This window comes from Gnatocerus cornutus, chromosome 10, assembly GCF_029298725.1.
Source record: "Gnatocerus cornutus isolate USDA-ARS CGAHR chromosome 10, icGnaCorn1.1, whole genome shotgun sequence".
In the NCBI taxonomy this organism is placed as follows: domain Eukaryota; kingdom Metazoa; phylum Arthropoda; class Insecta; order Coleoptera; family Tenebrionidae; genus Gnatocerus; species Gnatocerus cornutus.
The window spans coordinates 1244628-1265792 of NC_142242.1; the positions used below are offsets into that span (position 1 = coordinate 1244628).

Below are 21165 nucleotides of genomic sequence, written 5' to 3' on the forward strand. Positions count from 1 at the left end.
CTGATGATTTTGTGGCCTTTTTTATGTAATTGAGTTTCAAGTTTTCTTAGAAAATCGAAACTTTTTTCCCCTCATCAGTAACTTTCGTATTAAATAAAAAACGTAAACTTGGGAAACGGGATCAAGTAACCATTGGATTTCCCAACATGTCGAAATACCAAGCCTACTTGACTACGTTTTTTTTATATAATTATAGACACTCGCCTTTATTTAAAAGTACAAAACTCCACACGGAAGAAATTAACACAATAAATACAAAAATTATAAACTTAACGGTAACACAAAATCACTGATCTACTCTCTTACTGCATTTGTAACAACTGTTGCGCCAAATCGTCAGTTTTTGGAGTGGGTGGCATATTGAGAACATATTCAGAAACGGAAATATAAACAGCCACTGCAATTCCGACGATGGCAGCCAGAATGGTATTTTTATTTAAAATAATACAAGTCGCAATGCAGAGCCCCAAATACGTCAAATACCGTGTAAAGAAGACATGTTGTTTTCGACTTTCCTGTTCAGCGTCTGGAAATAAAATATATGCAAAAAAAATACCATTTTTTTTATTTTTACCTGTGCACATATTGTTAATCATAACATAACCAGCTGCGCACTCTGTGCACATATCAGGGCCGTCTCCAGTACAAGCATCACAAGCTCTATCACAGTCTAAACATTTATATGAGCCGTCATTGTTGACACAAAATTGGTTTCTCTTGCAGGGAGAAATAGACGTTGCGCATTCATTTACATCAACGCAACCTTTTTCTTCGTCTTGTAGCCACCCTTCTCTACATTTGGTACAACCTGAAATTTTGTTAAATCGATGGCTTACTTCAATCACAATTTTTTTACCTAAAGTTCCTGCTTTGGTGCAAGATCCATTGCAGGCTGCATGGCATTTTGAACACAGCACTTTTTGGGTATCCCTGTAAGCTTCATAGTAGGTCTCCGCGCACGTGTTACAGGCTTCCCCTGTATATCCTACGTCGCAACTGCATTGACCACTTCCTTTTCTTGTTCCTGCTCCTTTACATTTTCCGTTGTTACTACAGACATTGTCAGGAAATCCTTGGCATGGGGTACAATTAGCTCCGAAATGTAAATCAGGACAACAGTGTTGTATTGTGTCGATACAAAAATATTTGTATAAATCGGGTTCTTCCGATTGTTTGGTGAACCACCAGTCTTCTATTTCACTATCATAGTGTTCATGGAGAGCATAGCATTGATCTTTTCCATCAACCACATCAGAACAAATGTTTTCTTGGATTTCCACCAAACGAATTTCACTAGTAGCGTAGCTACCGAGTTTCTCTTCCTCCCAAGCAGTGTCGCCCCCTTCAAATTTGCCCTTTTTGGTTTTTTCTATGCCCTAAACAACACTTTTAACACGGAATCGTCAGAATTACTTAATTTACCTTCTTAAATGACTCCACAAATGCCTTACAAGCTCTACAAGGAGGTAACTTCACAGCTTTCGGGTCTTCTTTTGATGTGCTTAACACATACAAAATTGAGGTTAGATTTAGAACGAAGTAGAGTGTCAATAAAGTTTTCATGGTATTTAGATGCACTGGAATGTAGATTTCAATAGACTAGTAACTTATTTCAACAAGTTTCTGATAATTTTACTGAATTATCATAATTTGGAGAAATAAATAACACACCGATGGCCATATTATGGAAGCAATGACATTTCTGAGCTGTCATCATCAGCTGTCGTTCTTAACCCTAATTGGCTGAATTGGACAACCAATCGGAAATGAGCACATGTTTTTATGGCATTAACTCGCATTATTAAGGTTTTATTGTATGATTGCCGCATTTGCGAACAATAATAAATTGGATCTGCGGCTGACAGAGAGGATTATTTTAATTTCCTCAATTTCTGACCGCACTAGAGTTGTGAACCGCTTTGCAGTTTTAGTGGAATTCGCACAATATTCAAAAAAAGGCGCAAACAACTTCATAAATCCAAATTATAAATTATATGTATTAAAAAAAATATAGCACTAGTTTAAAAATTTATTTTTTTTTATATCCCGAGATTAATTATAATTTTCATTGAGCACAATTTCATCACGTCTGGATTTTTCACATTTTTTTTTTTTGTATATGCGTAGAAAAGCATTCATTTGTGGGTAAAATGATTCGCAAAATGCGATATTTTTTTAATTTAACATTTGAATTTTTGGCCAAAATCTGTAAAAACTTTTGATTATAAGCAACTTTTCTTAAAAACTAATTCATATCTCTGACGCCAAGCAAAATATTGAAAAATTTCTCTATTCAAAAAATTGCAGTAGGCTGAGTTTGCAACTTACAGTAAGCGTAGTGGTCTTAAAAGATGGATCACATGGCCTTCTATGATTATGTCAAAATTCAAAATTTTTCTCCAAAAATAAACGGATTTTTTTGTGATTTTCATGATCATTTTCTTTGTGTTCCTTCTTGTTCTGTAATTTTGTATTATAAATTCCTGTAGTCCCAAAAAGTTTCACGACCACAGTAGGAAACTGCAACGCTGCGATCTCTCATAGTTTGGTCCTCCAAACTTAGATGGCAGCACCAAGAATAAAAAAAAAATGAAAAGAAAATTTATCAATACCAATTACCAATTTGTAAATTAAACGGATTTTAACAGCAATATTTAAAACAGAAAATGTACGATTATTTAAAAATATTTTTCGTTTTCTTGTATTTCACGCATTTTTGTGAACGTTTATCTAAAAAAAAGAACCAAACAAAACCACAGAAACCTTTGGTGTTAATGTAACAAATTTTAAATTCGATTTTAAGAAAACCAGTGAAATCGGAAGTAAAATTTTTTTATTGCACTTTTCCAGAATAAGGGTGCAAAAATCCCCGCTGAGGTCAAATATGTCTAAATTATTGCTACTTTGTCGGCAGATAATAAAACTAGCATTTTAGCCTCCGTGTCCAATTGCAGGGTCGGCTCTTGCCTGAAATGCTAGGAGGGCGTTTTCAATGGTAGAAGCACGTGGTGCGCGAAGTTTAAGGGTGGGAGTACAACGTGGGTTTTTAGGAGAGGGAAATTATTTCTGTCAGTCTTATCCGGGTGGTCGTTCACGATGTATATGTTACTTTCGAAAAGGTCGGACTAACGTAAAAAAATCTTTTCCGTACCTGCTGAAGTAAGTAAATGTTTAAAAATGAAGATTTAAAAATAAATTTTGATTTTTTCAGGAATGGAAAATTCGGCGTATGTTCCTAGTTCGGGACATTTGAATTCTCCAGCTCTTGTCGTTTTTTCGCAAGCTGCAGGTGGTCTCCAAGATGCGCTCCGAATCCAACGTCCCTTCAATCCCCAGGTCAGTCCTCTGCAAATTTACAGGAAATGTGGTGTCAAATTACAATGGTCATTGATAATATGTCTGGGACAATGACTTTGTAATTTTATGTGGACTTTCAGATTTATATGTGTAGGAGCAAATTTGAAAGTTCTGAAATTTGAGTTATGAATGGTCATTTTATAACTTTGTTATTTCACAAGTCATTTGCGGTATATCATTAATATGGCTTTGTTTTATTGTTTTTTTGACGTCTTCCTTTATGAGTGAAGATTCTGGCCGCAGACAATGATCAATTAGTTTTAAAACGACATCTTCGTTAAAGAATTACACTACAACTTTTTCATTTCTTTTGTTGTAATTTTTTGACCGGTAAATGTCAAAATACAAAGTATGAAGACAAGCTATTGTCATCATTCTTAAAATATAGTACAACTTTTATTTTTTTATGTTGTAGTTCGCGATGTCCGAAGCTTCCAAAGAATTGCATCGTCCCTTTTCTTCAAGTTTTGGTTTGCGTCATATGGAAGCATATAGTGGTCTCCCAGCGCATATTTTAAACCATCTTCAACCTCAATTTTTACATCCTGGTTTATCTCTCGGTTCCGGTGCGTTTCGTCCTTTGGCTGATTTAAAAGCGTTTCCTTCGCCGTCGGCATTCGCGCCACCAAAGTGTTTAAAAATCGAAACGAACAGTGAATCGGTTCATCATGGTCACGGCATTTTTTCACCGTCGGAAGAGCGATTTTTGGGCCCGAGCCCAAGAACGGACTCTTGTTCACCCGCGAGCGCGTCGATGTCACCACAACCCCAAACTACAGTAAAAGAAGAAAGTTTGGATGCTCATATGTCTGAAGATGGGGATGGCACCCATGGACCCACGACTGACAACGATTCACCTGGAATTCACGACGACAACAGAGGATTTCGGAGTAAGTGGGTTTTGTTTCTTTTTCGACGAGCGGGATCTGAAGATGCTTGTTTTGATAATACCTCATTATCATAAGGTTGCAAAAAATTACGACTTGCGCCTTCGCAGAAATACGACCTGTTTTCTATTGTGAGATTAGAACACCACTCATAAACATTCTAAGTGTTCAAAAGTTAGGTTTTTTTTACAAAAAGTTACATATTTTACTCACTCGTGACAAGGATTTTTGGGACCGTCGAAAATTAACAGTTCAAACCTTAAAAACCTTTCATTATCATACTTTGAGATTTTAGATTGTCGGTATTGTTTTCAAATTGTTGCTGATATGAAATATTTAGAAAGTAGATAAAGAATTATAAACAAAATATTTTGTACGGTTTTAATCAATAAATTAAATGTCTAAAGTTTCTGAACTTGAATTCCATCACCTTTCAATGTTAAAAGATTTATTTATTTAAATTTTAAGCTACAATCTCAGCCTTCGAATTCTTCGTGGTTTTATTAGAAAAATATCCATTCTCCAGCTGTTTATAAATGTGGTAATAAAATTTATAATTATAAACTTTCTCCATTTTGAATTGCAGTGTCAGGTTTTAAAAATCAAAATCCTTAATTTTTTATATAAAATTTGTTGTATTTAGGCTTTAAACCGCGTAAAATGGAGTTTTCGGTGGTGAAAGTTGCAACAAATTTGTAAACTCTCAGGTAAAGTGTCAAGTTTACTGTTTATTTAAAAATCTAAATACAAGTTGTTTAAATTTCGAGTTTGCAAGCACAAATTCAGTTTTCAAAATTCCAAGGCTTTAAAATTTAGGTTTTTATTAGCAAAGATATAAATTTTAGATGTAAAAAGTAAATAATAGTTATTTGTTTCACTAGGCTAGAAAATGGTCTTTTGGAAATGCAAGGAAAGTATTGAAATCCGAGCCCTCCGGGCTCGGATTTCAATTTCCGAGCATTTCCAAAACATTTTCTAGCCGTGTCAAACACGAAATTTTGTGCGCCGACAATTATTAATAGTTATTTATTTTGACTTTTGGTTTGAATTTGAAACGTCATTCCCTCATTTAGGGGAATTTCATCAGCTGGGAAATAGGTTGGTAGCACCCCATTCAAATCAAACGATTGCAGGATTAATGTAAATTCAAAGTGTTTCACCAAATTTTTGTGGAATCTTCACTTAATTAATTTACCTTTATTATTTTTGATGGTCATTGGCCTCCAAATCTGCACACAAATTGACACTATTGACATTTATGCAGCGATGCCAACTTGTAAAATAAAACCAACTATTCGAAATGTCACGTTTGATTGCCTAGACATTCAAAAGGTGGTTTTCTTGCCGCAAATGAGAATCACAAATGCCATGAAAAATGATGGAGGCGCACAAAAATTATTAAACCTTTAGGTTTGCAAAATTTAGTTTCTCTAGGTTTTAAACTTCATTTTGGAGTTCAAATATTTTATTTTTCGCAAAGGCATAGGCTCTTAGGTTGTTTTCCTTTGATTTTTTTGTTAATTCGTTCTAGTTTATAATTTAGCTTTTTCTGTATTTTTTTTGCTTTGAAATTCTAAATTTACCAACAAAATTAAAACCTGAATAAAAATCTCTAAATTCTAGGTCTAGCTATTAAATTTAAAAATTTTCCAGCCAAACTGTCTAGCGATATAATATACCTAGTAAATACTCCCAAGTATTTTAATAACAAAGATATAAGGTTTCGAAATGCATCAGTTTTATATGTATTGTCATTGCACAGTGGCGGATTAAACGACTTCTGAAGGGTTCACCAACAAGTAATTAGGTAGAATTTAGGAAAATTTTAGACAATACAAAAAGCATTTATGCACAATTAATAAAAATTTAGAAAATTCAAGAAGAATCTAGAAAATTTAAACAGAACCGTGAAAGTGTCTAGATAATAATCTAAGACAAATATAGAGAGAATCTAGAAAAAACAAATACATATTCCTAAAAATCTGAAGAATCCATAGAATAAAAATGTTTGTTAGTCGAGAAAGTCGGAAGAGAATCTTAAAATTAGGATGAAATTAATGTAGTGAATAAAAATATAGACGATACTCAAAAAGAATATAAAAATGGAATTTAAAAATCTAAAGAAGTAGTGAAGAAGGAATCTAAAAAGGAGAGAACGTAAAAAAATCCGAAAGAATCTAGAAAATCCAAACGAAAACTAGACGCAATCTAAAATTAGATTTAAATTTTGCCTTGAATTCAAATGACAAAGCCGAGGGTAAATATTTTTATTTTCTCTCCAAAGTCCGAAGGCTCAACCGAGCTTAATCCGCCTCTGCCGTTGCAGGAATTTAATAGAATTTTAGTTTTCTATCGTGAATTTTCAAACGTTATGTTTGGTTTGTAACCTAACTCAACTTAAAATTTAAATACTTTGACGTAGCACTTAACTAAAATTGTACAATTCCCTCAAACCGCAACCACATAATCGGTCCAAATTCCGCCCCATTATGTCCAAATATTCATATTTTTTCCGTTGAAACTATATTAAATCCTGTAAAGTAACGTATAACTTGGTGGAACAAAAATAAATATATCATACAGAAATGAGATGACTTCTCATTTGTTTGTCTAAGACCGCTCAGCTTTGTTTATATATTGAGATGGAACCCAACTGCTTAGGCTAAATAAACAGATAATGTTAACTATTGTTCTTCCGCTAAAGTGGCTTGTGGCCACCTGGAAATGTAACAAATCGTTTACACATTAATATCCGTAGAACCGTCGATTTCGAATGCTTTTATTAGTCATTGTAGCTAAATTTTGTGAATTTTCTGATTTGCCATTTATATTGTTGTGGGTTGGAAAATGAAGGGTAATCAATAGCCACAAGCCGATATTCACTATTTTCAGACTACATTATTTTCATCACAATTATTATAAATAGCCCACGAGTAGTAGGGTACCGAATGACAGAAAAAATTTGGTAGTAAAAGCTCGACGTTTCTAAATTGAAGCTTTAGAGGGTGGTAGGTATGCACGATTATAAAATATTTTCGGTTTATCTAAAAATAAAAATGATTGGTTTTTGACGTGGTCTTTTTGTTAGATATTTCTTCGTTTTTAGTGAATCGCGTGGGAGGTGTTGAAAAGTAATTGGAGAATAAGTATGTAGTGTATAAGTAAAAACTAAAAACCACAAAGCACACAAACCATGGTCGTTAAAATCACGCGTAAACCCAATTTCCCGCGTAACACCGCGCATTATGTTAGCATTACATAGACAGTTAAAATCTGTTAGTAAAAGCTTACATATGATTTGTTATTGCGGCTTTTCACACCGCAAAACACAGTAACATCCAATAATGTTTCTAGATTGCTTTCCCTATGTTCTTTGTCGGTTTTCAACGCGTTTAAACCGAATTATTTATGTAAGAATTTCATTATAATAGATTCAGAGCTTGATTTGTGCGTGAACAGAACGAAAAATTACGGCCAATAACGGTCTTTACGTTTTTAATTTCGATTCTCATTAATTGCGAGTGAGAATGATTTCTCCGTTCGGGCCCTCTCGTTCCCTAGATGGATTGCAATTGATTTGAAATGAAAGTAATATATCCTCGGAGGAAGGCCGTTAAACCATAAAAATACTTCTCGTATTGTTCGCTGGTAATATTACCTACACCCACGAATCTCGGGAATAACTCTAATTTTAATTGTACAATTAAAAGTCAAAATGCAAACCATAAATTCTTCTCTAGGGGGAACAACAAAACTACATGGCCAATTATGCATTATTATTTGATAAATTAATACAGTCGACTCTCGATCATTCGAATTACAAGGGGACAGGGCACCGAGTTCGAATTCTTTTGGAATCATTTTTTTTAAAGAAATTTGGACGAAACACAAATATATACTTAAGGCAATTATTAAAACGATTGGCCGAATTATCGAACTTTCTCGTCATTTTCAGGTACAAGAAAAAATTCACAGGTTTTGTTCGAAGGACCGAGCGTTTCGTTCGAATAATTGGAAAATTCGAACTTTCAAGAATCGACTGTAGTCCATATTTTTTTTGCACTGAGAAATCAACTTTTGTTTAATTTTTAAAATAACAAAAACATGAGATTATTTTTCTCATTTTCGAATTGCTATTGTCAATTTTGGGGTTTTAGGTAAAATATGTAGTTGCTTTGTTCTCAGTTTAATTAAATATCGAGAATTTAGACGAACTGTCAAAAAAATTGTTGGCTACTAATCGAAGTGTAAATTTCTGTTCTCAGATTTACGTCCTGAATTCAATTCAATTTAGAAAGCTAAACGCAAATTCCACAAGTTTCAAAAATAAAAATCGAATTTTGAGCTTCAACATACTTTAGCTCTTAATTATCATATTAGTTTTAAATATTGAAAAATCATTTTCCATTTTAAAAATCTTCTAAAAATTTGGTAAAAGTCTGGAATTTCTGGCTCTGGAATTTTAGGTATCTTTTTCATCAAGCATTTTTAATTAATTACAAAATTTTTAAGGTTCTGAACATTATAAAAAGGAGTTTTAGTTTCTGTAAAATGGGAAAATACATACTGCTCTGATTTTAGAGTTCGAAACTTTTAGGCACATTTTTTAGCCTCATGAAGCTAAAAGATTTGATTTTGAAATTGAGAAGAAATTGTTTTTATACAGGGTGTAACAGAAATAAGTACATTAAATTAAATTGGTGATAGATCTCGATAAAATAAACAACTTTTTCTCTTTGGTTTTTCAAAATTCTAAGTATTTTTCAAAAAAATTGTGAATATTTATGCATATTTTCGTACGCAACAACGTAACACAAACCTTGTCCGCAAAAACGCGGTGCACAAAAAACTTATCTATTGAATTCATTTTATCATTTTCCTTTGCGCGTATTAAATAATTTATTATTATTTCGCAGATTATGGACAACAAATTCTGTCAACGCGATTTTTAGAACGTGTCGTTTTTATGAAAAATTTATTTTTTTTTTATATAATAAGGAATTAAAGGAATTTTAAAAAACCGCATAGAAAAATTTTGTTTGTTTTTAATTTAATGTACTCATTTCTGTAACACCCTGTATAAATTCGTATTGAATTTCTAGTATTTTCTGGACTTCAGATTGATAATAAAAAGTTATAAACCTTGTTTGAAAATTAGTTTTTCGTATAAATGCGAATTGAGTAAAAATTTTCACTTGTCTGGTCATAAAAAGGTGCGAGTGTTGAAGATAAGATTTCCCTCCGAGTCGTTGTATAAAAGAGGAGGTAATAATTACAAAGAGGTTATTATTGTGGAAGACGAGAAGGGCAATCATTAAAGCGACCGCGGCTCGCGTCCCGACGCCGAGTCCTAACCACCGTCGATTATCAGAGCGTCTTATTATATCTGGTTTTTAAACTGAAATACGCCTTTATCTCGCGCAAAGTGGCTTTCATTACGAGCGTAGCGAACATTTTACTAACACAATCAAATATGGAATTTCGCCAAGCATAAATGACGAGCTAATGTTTGCACATTTTTAATTGAAATGCAGAAACGGTCGTAACTTTTTGCAAAACGAATGCCGCGGTTTGTTAGGTATGCATTTTTGTGACAAATGATAAATCCTACCAGTGTTTTGTCAACTTACCGCTTCTACAGATTGTATAATTTAACAGGTCTGGTTTCAATTACATTCGTCAATCTCGTCGGGTTAGTTCTCGCTCCCTGCTGAATCTATTAAGTCGCTGCTCGGTCGGCAATCGGCATCCAGGTGCTAATTAATACGATTTTACACGTGATTCAGCGCCCTCGCACCGCAAATACCACAGCAGAAAGCCGCTTCACCCGACGTGCATTATACAACTTTCACACAAAAGAAACGAGAAAATTTTACACTTTCGGGGGGGCAAGACTTTCATAATTGATAACAGTCGGTGAAAAATCGGTGATGAAACTTTCTAGTTGGTGCACTAGTTCTTTCAGCAGACAGACGTAAACAGAGTGATTTGTCTGTGTAAACAGGGTATGGACGATATCACACTAGTGAAAATGACACTGACATTTCAATTTGAATGTTGGGTGCATGTCCGCTCTCTGTGGTAACTGCTACGGCAGGCGTCGAGGGGTTCTGCCAAACTGACGCTTGATTACGCCAGTTTAACTTGTTATTGAATACAGTTCGTTTCAGAATCCTCATTATAACCACCCACAATTGAATCCTGTTTCTTCCCACAGGCGAGATTAAATATCGTTGCATATCAAACTTTAAATTGTTGTTCATTAAGAAATCCACGCGTCTTAAATTCCCCCTGTTAACATTTTTACATGACAAAAAAGGGTGTTGAATCGAAAAAGGGCGTTCTGCGTGTTATGATAGTGTTAAAGAGTCGACTTATTCATCTGATTTAAAGTCGACGTCTTCGCTGAAGCGTCGGCGGCTCATCGCCAATCTGAATTGTTAATGCGGTCAGGGGTGTACTTAGATAAAAGGATCCCATCGCGCACCATAAACTACATTGTTAACATTGGTGTTTTTCCATTTATTGGTGATCGACGGTGCTTAGGTTTATTTATAGCCGGTAAGCCGCCGACCAACTGTATGACGGGAAAAGCGATAGTAAAACAAACTGCCGTTCACAGGCTTAACCCTGATTTACACCACAGGATAACTACTAACACTAATGTTCCACAAAATTACGTTAAAACTAATTGAGAGTATTTTTATTTTTCTTGATTTTACTCGAACGAACCCACCCTCATTCACCCAATCTACATTTCTGTTTTGCATTCATGTTTATGTGATCCTTCAACTTAATCCCTCGCTTGGCGCAGTCGGTAGGATTCACACCTGATGACTCAGATAAGCGCGATATTTTTTAGTCCCCTCAAATAAAAGAAGCGACAACCAACAAAAATGATTTGTTTCAACAAACCATCTCGCCCATGATGGTTCCGAGAGACCAAACTCCATAAAACCATACAATAATACTAACTCAAAATGACATCAATGTAAACGTTGCGTCACCACTTTGGCAACATCGCGGGGTTGCACTCGCAACACTTCCACGTTTTGCCATAAAGTCATCGTAAAATAGCAGCGATTGATGTAATGGAATAATTTATTGTCCACCGTCAAAACGAGACACAAAGCCGTCTTGAAGTCTTAGAAAAAAAGCAAAATAATTACATCATTTACTAAACAAGGGTGCAAACCGACGACTGTTTAATTGCAACATAACAGAGGCCATTATGACCATTTTGCAACCTCAAATCGCCCATAACTCTACGACCAAAGAGTAAAACGCACGTTCTCATCAGTGCGCAATTAGGTTGTACGTGTTGCTGGGAATTCGGCGTCGCGACGCGTCCTAACACGCCGCGATTGCCCAACCGCTAACAAGTACGACACCGCGCGCATACCAAATCACGTTTTGCTCCCTGTAAAATGCGTAATTACGTTTTACATCATTTCATTTCAAACAGTTAAAACGGTTATTTTATTAGTCATGTTGCACATTTCAATTATAGGGGAATTTATCGATCGGGACATTAACCCACAGACACTCATCTTCACAATTAGCGCCCTTCTGATTCGTCCTTTCATGCAGAAGTGATTGGTTTATACACATTAAAAAACTTGTTAACAGAAAAGGATAAGAGAGCTCATTATTTGCTCTGCTTGGCTCTTTACATACAGAAGGCCCCCTCTATAGCCAACGAACACGCAACTGCGTCCACATTTTGAGTTTTTTAAATAAAATTTTCTCCTTTACTTCAAATGAATTTAAAGAAATTATTTTTGAAAGGATTTTAACAATTTTAATAATATTAATTTAAAAATTAATTTTATCTTATAAAGTGGCAATAATCAACTGTCTAGCAGGTCCAGTTTCCAAAAAAAAGCAAAAATCATCCTAACATTTCTCGAAGCTACAAAATCATCTTATATCAATTAAAAACAATTTTGGACATTCCTGACATTTGTTTCAATCTGTCATTTTTGAGCCAGTTGAGGTAATAGTCTGATTATGATTAAATTCAAGGCATATTCCGGCTATATTATGATTTATTTCGATTTTTTGGAAATTATTGCTATAAATTGACACAGAAACCGTTAAAATATGTAGAAATTCAAACCTGTCAGAACAACGCTTTTATCAGATATCATTGCTAAATTTTTTCAAGATATTATTGATTTTTAATGACAAAATTGAGAATTTTTGGTAGATGGATGTAAATTTTTAAGTTCTGAATCAATTTACACATTAAAAAAGAGACTAAAATTGCATTTTTAACACTGAAATAGTTTAATTAATGCGAAAACAATCATTGATCTTCGTTATAAATTTTATTAAAAATTCGTTTACAAATAACAGTTTTATTTTTTGATTGTATTTGTATTATTTTTTCTAGTTTTCTAGATTCAAAATTTCTTGTTATATAGTTTCTTGGTTTTTTGGCCCTTTCAGATCCTGCTTTATTAACTTTCTCGTTAGTTTTTCAGGATTTTTCAGTTCCTAAATTTGTTTCTATTATTTTTCCTTGGTTACTTGCTTTACTACCCGTTTGATTCTCCTTAGATTTTAGGTTTCTTAATTCATTGCTGTCAAATTTCTCATTGCAGTTACTCAATTTTTTGTTTTTTGGCACAAAATTTTTTAAAATATAAAATTTGCAAGAATCCTTATATGTATTGTAAAACCCAAATATTGTTGGAACGTCTTTTAGAAACTCTTAAAAATCCTCCTAGAGCCAAAAAAATCTAATTCTAAATTTTCAAGCATCTTACAAAACTCTAGGAGTAGAACATGCTGCCAAATTTTATAAAAAAACCTGAAAATTTTATGCGATTTTGAAGAATCCTAAGTAAAACACAAAAGAATCGTAAAATCCGAGAGAAACTCGCAAAATCAAAAAAATAGATAGACAATTGTAGAATAACAAATAATATCAAGGAAAACCGAGAAAATCTCATAAATTTCTTTAAAGTCTTAAAAATCCTTGAATGTATTATGAAATCCTGAAAAAACTCGTGGAATCTTAAATATTCTTAGAAAAACCTAAAAACAATACTGACATTTTTCAAATAATCTTAATGCATCCTGGATTCCCGGAGAACCCTAAGAATCTAAAAAAACACGAAGAATTTTATAAGATCCTGAAGTATTAGAAAATTTTATGCATTTTAAAGCATAACAAAAAATAGACGAAGGTCATCCGGCAAGATCACAATAAGTTTTTGAAAATTACGAAGAATCCTTAGAAAAACCAAAAGGATCCCTGGCCATCCTAAAAAAACTAGAGAAACTTCCAGCATTCTAAAGAGTTCGGGAACAGCCCAAAAGAATTTTACAAAATCCAAACAAATTTCGAGAAAAGTCTTTTAGATAAACCCAACGGACTTCATCAAATATTAAAAAATTCTCAGAGGGCACTCAGAAAATCCGAACATTCTAGCAACCCATTTTGGAATCTCTCATGGTTTTCAGTTTTGCCAGTTTCTTAACTTTGTTCTTCTGATTTATTTTTAGGTTTGTATTTCCTAAATTTGAATGGGAGGAAGCGGAAGAACGGAGCGCCTCCCTTTTCGAAAGTGTATGCAAAAGTTTGATTGTGCGGCGATAAAAATCCCATTTGTGGCGGTTCCAATCAATTTAAAAACGTGGCAAATAAGTTTCCGAGAGAATCAATTAGGGCACTATTTGTCAAGCTAGCACAACACATAAGTGACTTCTGGACACCTGCTTTACGGTCCACTGCACTAAATAGCCGTTTGCAATGCTCATTTTAAGTGTGCCACCGAGTCATTGAAAAGGGAGAAGGTACAGTGAGTCCTCGACAGGGTAACTTCCCCTCGACCCGAACCAACAGTGTCATTCCACCGAGATTAATCCTATTACGAGTGTCGTATTTGACCGATAATTCAGGCGTAACCGTTATAAACACCACTATTTAGACGGATGTATTTCATGCTGTACAAAGCTAACAATTTGTCAACAATGAAATATGATCAAGTTCGAATAAAATCCGCAAATAGTTTTAATTAGAGTTTTCTCGAATTACCAGTTGGAGGTAGGAGATATGAATGGCTGTCGAATTTTACCTTGACGGTATTGTTGCCCAGGTCCGGAAGTCTAACAAAAAGAAATAGCCAAACGTCATTACCTTTTACGGTCTTTTAGAATTGGAATTTGTACCTACGATTTTATGTACTTCCTCTCTTTACCTACTGAAATTTATTGCCATTCACACCCCTTTGAAGATTAAAAAGCTAACAACCGGCTCCAATATTTACACAGGAATTTAGAATGATCAAATAAAAACGGTAAGCTGCTGGCGAAATCCTGAAATGAATTACGGGGAGTCATGCAATTACTCGATGTCGTTCCAAACGATCTAGTTGACGAATATGAAATACTTGCAAAGTTAAATTGTTTTTACTATTTTTAGAGCTTCCCCTGGAATTTTTTGAGTTTGAGAGTGTGAATAAAACCCGTCCTTATGTGGATCCATATTACCACTCCAGCTGTGAATTTGAAGTTTGTCCCCTTCGAAATCACCCCATGCCCCGTGAGAAATCAATTTACATTTTATTGTTATTATATTTACTACAAACATGGCTTTTTATGTAACTTTGTATGTGTTCATATTTCAAAATTTCGTTCTAACAAAATTATTCGACACTAAAATTTTTATACCTTCTTGGATTTTTTGTAATAGCAGTTCTCGCTCGTTTCTCCTGACTCTAGCTCGAGCGATTGATAAAATTATTGTTTGATGATGTGTGAGATTTCTTTGCATCCGAGTTATACTCGTTTCTTGCAAATACAAATGAACATTTCATTTGAATATAAATTGTATTCAAACGCTGCTTTGAGAGTTTGGAATTGTATTGTGTGTAAATTGTGACTATTAATAACAACCAGCGGAGTATCAATATGTCCAATCGAGTAAGTACACATCTACATAATTCATGTATTTAAATATTGAGCTGGTCTGCTTATTACCTTATCATCCAGTCATCGCTCGTGTAATGCGAATGTGCCCATTCTATGGGTCCCTATGTCCACATCTGCCGGTTGTCTAAACTGTCAAAGCTCCAACTTGACTTGGCCGATTTATTCGCATCGCTCATTTGACTTGCGGTATTTGGACTTTCAGTGCTTGTCAACCATGACATGTTTTTTTTCGTTGTCTCGTGCATTTCATAAAACAATTCCACAGTTTCAACCCCCTGAAAAACAAAACAAAACTGATTAAGAAAGCAGATCTAGTCGCTACCTAGATACTCCATCCTGACCATCGACAAATCACACAATTCGCCGTCATAAATCAATTAGACCAGCCAAGCCACATACCAGGCATAGATCTAACCGAGAACTTCCTCTGTATGTAAAGTAGGAAATCCACGTTGCGACAGTGTCTTCAATTCGCTCAATTCTTACCGCCCTCGTGACTAAAGTGAAGATTCCGTGAAATCGTTTGACTTTTTTAATTTCCTACAGCGATAAGCTCGTTCTACAAACAGTAGTGGGAAAATGTCGGCATTTTGAAAACAATTCAGACATAAATAAGTTGTCTGCAGCTTTTCGGTCTACAGAATGCGGGATACACGATGCCGCTTGTTGCTACACGTGAACACCGGTCGCACGGTCGCAGAAATAAGATGAAATAAATTCCATCGCTTTCAAAACATTAGCACACTTCTTATACAGGGATGAACATTAAATAAGCGCGGGCAAAAACTGAAAATACGAGATTCATTCGAAACTATGGCGTTATAAAATAACAATGTTATAAGTTTTTTCGAGGATTTAGTACTAGAGCTCAAGAATCTTGCTCCCATTGATAGGAGCATGCGACTGAAGTATTTTTTGGGCTCCCTGTGTTGAAGTTGATACAAAGGTTTTTGAGATTTCAAAGCTTCCGGGCTCACGGTTCGCCGGAAGAGAATTTTATTACAACAACGTGTTCTAGAACACCCCCTTTTTCAAAAGAAGTCAAATTTTAAATCATCGTAGGTTGAATTACTTACATTTTGAAAATGTATTATTTTTTATGGTTTTTTTGATATGAAATTTTTGATAGTTTAACTGGTTAAAATCCTCTAATCGACAACAGAATATTTGCTAAGAAAAGCATTTATGTCATACAACTCTAAAACCAAGACAACTGGGTGAAAAAATTCTTTTTTTTTTAGTACGTACAGGCACTGTGATTTTCATTAATACACGGCTCAAAAGTAGTAGTTTTCCCTAAGTTCATGTTGAAGCAAGAAAATTACTATGGTGGATGTCGGAAATTTTTAAAGTCTATGTCTGCCGTTCTAGACTATTGTAATTTATTGAAATTAGTAGCCGATGTACTGGAATTATAAAAACATTCCGAATTTAAACAAAGGGTGTCAAAATTTTTTGCTCCGCCTTAACAATTTTTAAAATTGGGTTTTTTGCTCTACAGTTTTGCAATTTTGGCTCAAAAGTTGTATTTTCCCCAAATTTCATAGCCGTTAGCACTGAAATTATTAAAATTATTAAATTTACTAGTTATGACATTTTGATTACCACATTATTGGTTAAACAATCAAAAATTAAAATTAAAAATTAAAAAAAAAGGAAAATTCAAATATTGATACATAAATTTTCATAATTTTTCAAAATAAAAGTAATTCAACCTACGATGATTTAAAATTTGACTTTTTTGAAAAAGAAGGTGCCCTAGAATACATTGTTGGTTTTCGTTTTCATGAGCAATTTTTCTCGAATAAAATTCTCTTCCTCCGAACTGTGACTGGAAGAAATTTGGTTTTTTTAATATCGCTGTGCAGCGAATCGCGATCGCATGTTGATGTGTTCCTTTGTTGCAGTAGGACCTTTGTTTGGGGGTGGATTCAGCGGGAGCGGCGCTTACACGTTCTCAGTGCCAGGTCTTCCTCCCGCCGCCCACGCTCTAGCGAAGACCAGCTTCCTCTTCGACCACGGTAATTATGCCATTATTACGCATTGTCGTCAATCACGCGGATTCTCCCCTGACACGCTTTTATGTTTTTATTTTCGCGGAGACAAGATAAGAGTAAATGTCCATCTGTTCAACGTAACCCTCTAGAATCACGATCTGACAAGGCAGTGAACGAGCTCACCGTCTCTTCTTTTTATGGTCAAAAATCTCCTCTTAGATCTCTGATGAAATTAAATGCCGAGTTTTAATGTTCATCGGGTGGAAAAAGTTCATATCGTCTCCCTGCCGTGTGGCGCTCGCTCTGTCGTCCGCCCAAAGAAGGGAATTTAATTAAGTAAAATTACACTGCTTGTACTTTAATTATGTTAGTATCAGACTTTTTACGGCGGCTGTCCCCTTGCCGTTTACACCATCGGCTCGAGAGCAGATCGGCTCGGCTCAGCGATCAAAAGGTGTCGTTCAAAAGGAAGCATTTCTGGCTCTCAGGGTGACACTTTGCCACCCTACCATCCCACCCCCGTTCTAAAATACAACCACTTTTAAAATATCGCCGACTACAACAATCGGAAAAACGCGAATGAAGATAACGTTAAAGGGTGAGAACGATCTAATGGAATACCTGTCTTCAGGATTAACGTTCACCGTCTTGCACCTCGCTACTTGCCGCGTAAAATATGGTAATTGCTCGGCCATTGCCGCCTTAACATGCCTATTATCTTCGCAGCTTCGTGCTATGTCTTCACCAACTCGCTTCCGGACACGACAATGTCGCCATCTTATAATAATCCTTTAAATTTACTTACTACTATTTATAATTAGTAATTATATCTGAATAATTGTACAGCCTGACTCACATCTTTACGACCCTGACGAACGTTAAATGCAACCCAACATACAACAATTTTCAAGGATTACTTTTAATGTCAATTGTTTAACAAGTCTTTTTTATAAATAAGTAGTCTAACTAGTCAACAAATTTTGGCAAAAAATTGTTCTGGAGAAGTGATTGCAAATCTGAGGTTGGTTTTGCATCAGGTCCGGATTCAAGTTTGCGAACACTACAATTCAAAGACAAAAATTTTAAATCATAATCTTATTTTTGCTCTCTGCACTGACTAAAATCTCATTAAACTACACCAACTCGTGAAATTCCAAATTTTAAGTTTTCTAACATTAAAAGCAAAAGTAGGAAGTAATTGATCTTCGATTTGTATGGTTTAATCGAGGCACGCATAATGGAACGAACACACTTGTACGGATAGTCTGCATCCGGATAATCGAGGTTCAACTGTAATAAGTTTTCCAACGGCCCATAAAACTAACTAGGGTTAGTAGTTCCTGAAAAACTGTTCTCAAGTCTCAAAAATCTGTTTTAATGATTTTGATGATTTTTAAAAATCAAGAAGTGTTTTATCGATTTTTCATTGTAATGCATCATTGAGAAGCCTGAGGTCTTCCCTTTTGACGCGCCAACAACCGTATTGTCATCTTTTATCGTTTAGAAGTCACAGTAAAAAAAAATTTATTTGGATTCAAGATCAGGAGACAATTTCACTTTAGAAAGGACTTTCGTCAGTTATGTGAATCACGCTGTATATTTGTTGGTAGAATTTAGCGACTGAAACAACAAATGTTTACCTTTAAAAAACAATTTGAATTTTAAATGGCACAGTGGTGACTTTTCTGTCCCTTGATTTTTTGTGCTCGTTGAAAAGGGTCGCAACCCTCTAGTTAAGACGTCCTGCCCCAGTTAATATATCGCTTAAATTACTCAAGTAAAAAGGTGAGGTAGTAGAACCATCAATAAACTTTCGAAAGTGTATTCTAATTCGGTATTTCCTGTTTTGTCCATCCATCCAATAAAAATCTCGAATTTTTTCGTCATTCCATCGTGAATTGTTGATGAGAGTCTTATTTAGCACCTTTTCTTTGTTAGAAGAGGCGCGGATAGAATTCCGGTGAGAAAAGATGGTAGCGACATATTGCCCAATCACATGAAATTTATAGGTGGTAGTAGAGGCCGCAAATAGTTGGTTTTATTTTGAAGTGTAAGCTTTCCTATTGTCGAAACTGAAACAATAAATACTTAGGTAATTGTAGAGGCTGCGATTTGTGACAATGGATAAAGTGGTGGAAATGCATGGAATGTGATCTCGCTAAATGCCGCCATAAAAACTAAACGCGTGTATGAGAGCTTCAGTCTGATTCTCCCTTTCTGACAACTCGACCGGAACCGGTCATTTTGATTTTCTTCTAATCGAATCACCAAATGCATTACAGCGAGGGATGACGAAATTCGGTTTTACTTAATAATTTTCTCATCAATCCAGTCATAGCTGTACGACCGTTAAAGTGCGTCGGATCATTTTATTAAAGGGTTGCGCCGGAACTATTTGCGCCATAAATAATTTCCGACAAATGGATCGAGTTAATTTACATGTTTTAAATAATAACCCACAAAAAAGGTTATACATCCTTTAAAGGACGTCGTAATAAGGCGCTCAATACCCTATTATGTCATATAATGGTCTCGAAAACTACCCTCCTGGCATCCCTATTATCTCAGAACATAAGATATGCAAAGAAGTGTTTGTTTATATCGTATCTTCTTAGCAGCATGTGTAACCATATGTCAGAGCCCTAGTGTTATCGGACCACTTTACAGCAAATTGCCACGATCTACAGCAATCTGCGAAAGTGAGATGCTTACATGTGGTCGCCGGAAAATCAGAGGGAGAGGGCTTGAACATCGTCAACCGCGAACTAACCTGGAAATTGCTTTTCGCGAAATACGTTCCTGGAGCTTACAGCAGTTCAAGGGTTAGTTCGGTACCTATTCTTTAATATAATCTGGATGATAGTATGCTCCAGGGTAATAACGCTTCTTTTTCAGACAATTTCAAAAGTAACAAGATTTTCTTATTACCCTCCCCTTTGCGGGGGTTGTACCACATTTTCCAAAAAAAAATCAGAAGAAAAATCCTAGAATTATGACTCTTGTGTAGGGGTTGAAGTGCTATTGTGACATAATCGGGTCGACAGAAATTAGTTCCATCGAACGAGAAACGGCAAAAGTGACAAACGCTAACAAGTTATTACATGAAGTTGATATGAAATAGGGGACGCATGTAGCCAGGGGAGCATTTATGCAGTTTGTGACAGTTGAGTCAGTGTGAAGCCCTCAATTTTTGTAAAATACGCAGTAATGGCGAATACAAAGTATGCAGTGGTCGTGTTTTAGCGCAATTTAGCGTAAAAGTTGAACGGGCGTCTTTGGGTTCGGACGTCCCGACGGCGGCGTCGCTTTCACATTCGACCGTCTTTTGAAGCTCCGCCTTGCGCCGCCTTCGCAGCTAGGCTAACAAGTATATCTAAAGCTGGCAAACCCAACATATTACACACATTGTAACACCAAGTCCGATACTTCCAATCCAGATAACATTTTAAAATATCGCTGCATTCTTTCGACCCTCTTTGTACTTTTAAATTTAAACTATCTCGCTCTCTTCGAACTCTTCTGAAAATCTAAATAGGGTTCACATAGGGATCTCTCCTTTGTTTCCCAGGGAATCTGATAAATTGCGACCAATAAATTCTGATATTTGCAATACAAACGCGAACATATGTTCTTTCAGACGCGCCGAAGCACATTCTAAAATTCTTAATCAAATTATTTTTCACAAACCAGTTTGATTACACAATAAACGACGTAAATTAAAGCATAATAAGTAGGATAAGATAGAATTGTACCTCCAGAAGCAATAAGAAAGAAGTCACAAAGTATAAAAAACTTAGCTCATTCAAATACTGATTAAATTAAACCGAGGGGACTGACTTCTTGTCACTCCGTTTAAAAACGTGTAAAAGGTAGCTTTCTCCTCGCTATAATTGCTCCAATCTCAACACCCGGATTTATTGAAATCCGGGGGAAAAAACTAAAACTTTCTGTACACTTATGACATGTTTTCGTCTAATTGAGGA

General features: G+C 35.2%; 2 protein-coding genes across 6 annotated transcripts in view; one reads left to right on the top strand and one right to left on the bottom strand.

Annotated features, from left to right (window-relative positions):
• Positions 1-189: 189 nt before the first annotated feature.
• Creld (Cysteine rich with EGF like domains) lies at positions 190-1744 on the bottom strand. The gene is made up of 4 exons (XM_088047516.1): positions 1423-1744; positions 857-1376; positions 575-808; positions 190-526 (listed from the first exon to the last, which is right to left on the bottom strand). Exons 1-4 carry the CDS (start codon positions 1561-1563, stop codon positions 303-305), a joined length of 1119 nt encoding a protein of 372 aa, XP_087903642.1. The 5' UTR covers positions 1564-1744; the 3' UTR covers positions 190-302.
• A 1332-nt stretch (positions 1745-3076) lies between these two features.
• The window catches only part of LOC148167006 (E3 ubiquitin-protein ligase RNF220-like), a 38787-nt gene continuing 20698 nt past the window's right edge, over positions 3077-21165 (top strand). For 4 of the 5 annotated variants that reach the window (XM_088047446.1, XM_088047449.1, XM_088047448.1 and 1 more), the window contains exons 1-4: positions 3077-3159; positions 3212-3336; positions 3773-4247; positions 17093-17206. In XM_088047446.1, coding sequence (XP_087903572.1) covers positions 3214-3336; positions 3773-4247; positions 17093-17206 — 712 coding nt within the window. In that variant the 5' untranslated portion in view covers positions 3077-3159; positions 3212-3213. The remainder of the gene's footprint in view (positions 3160-3211; positions 3337-3772; positions 4248-17092; positions 17207-21165) is intronic. The other variant, XM_088047447.1, reaches the window with a different exon arrangement.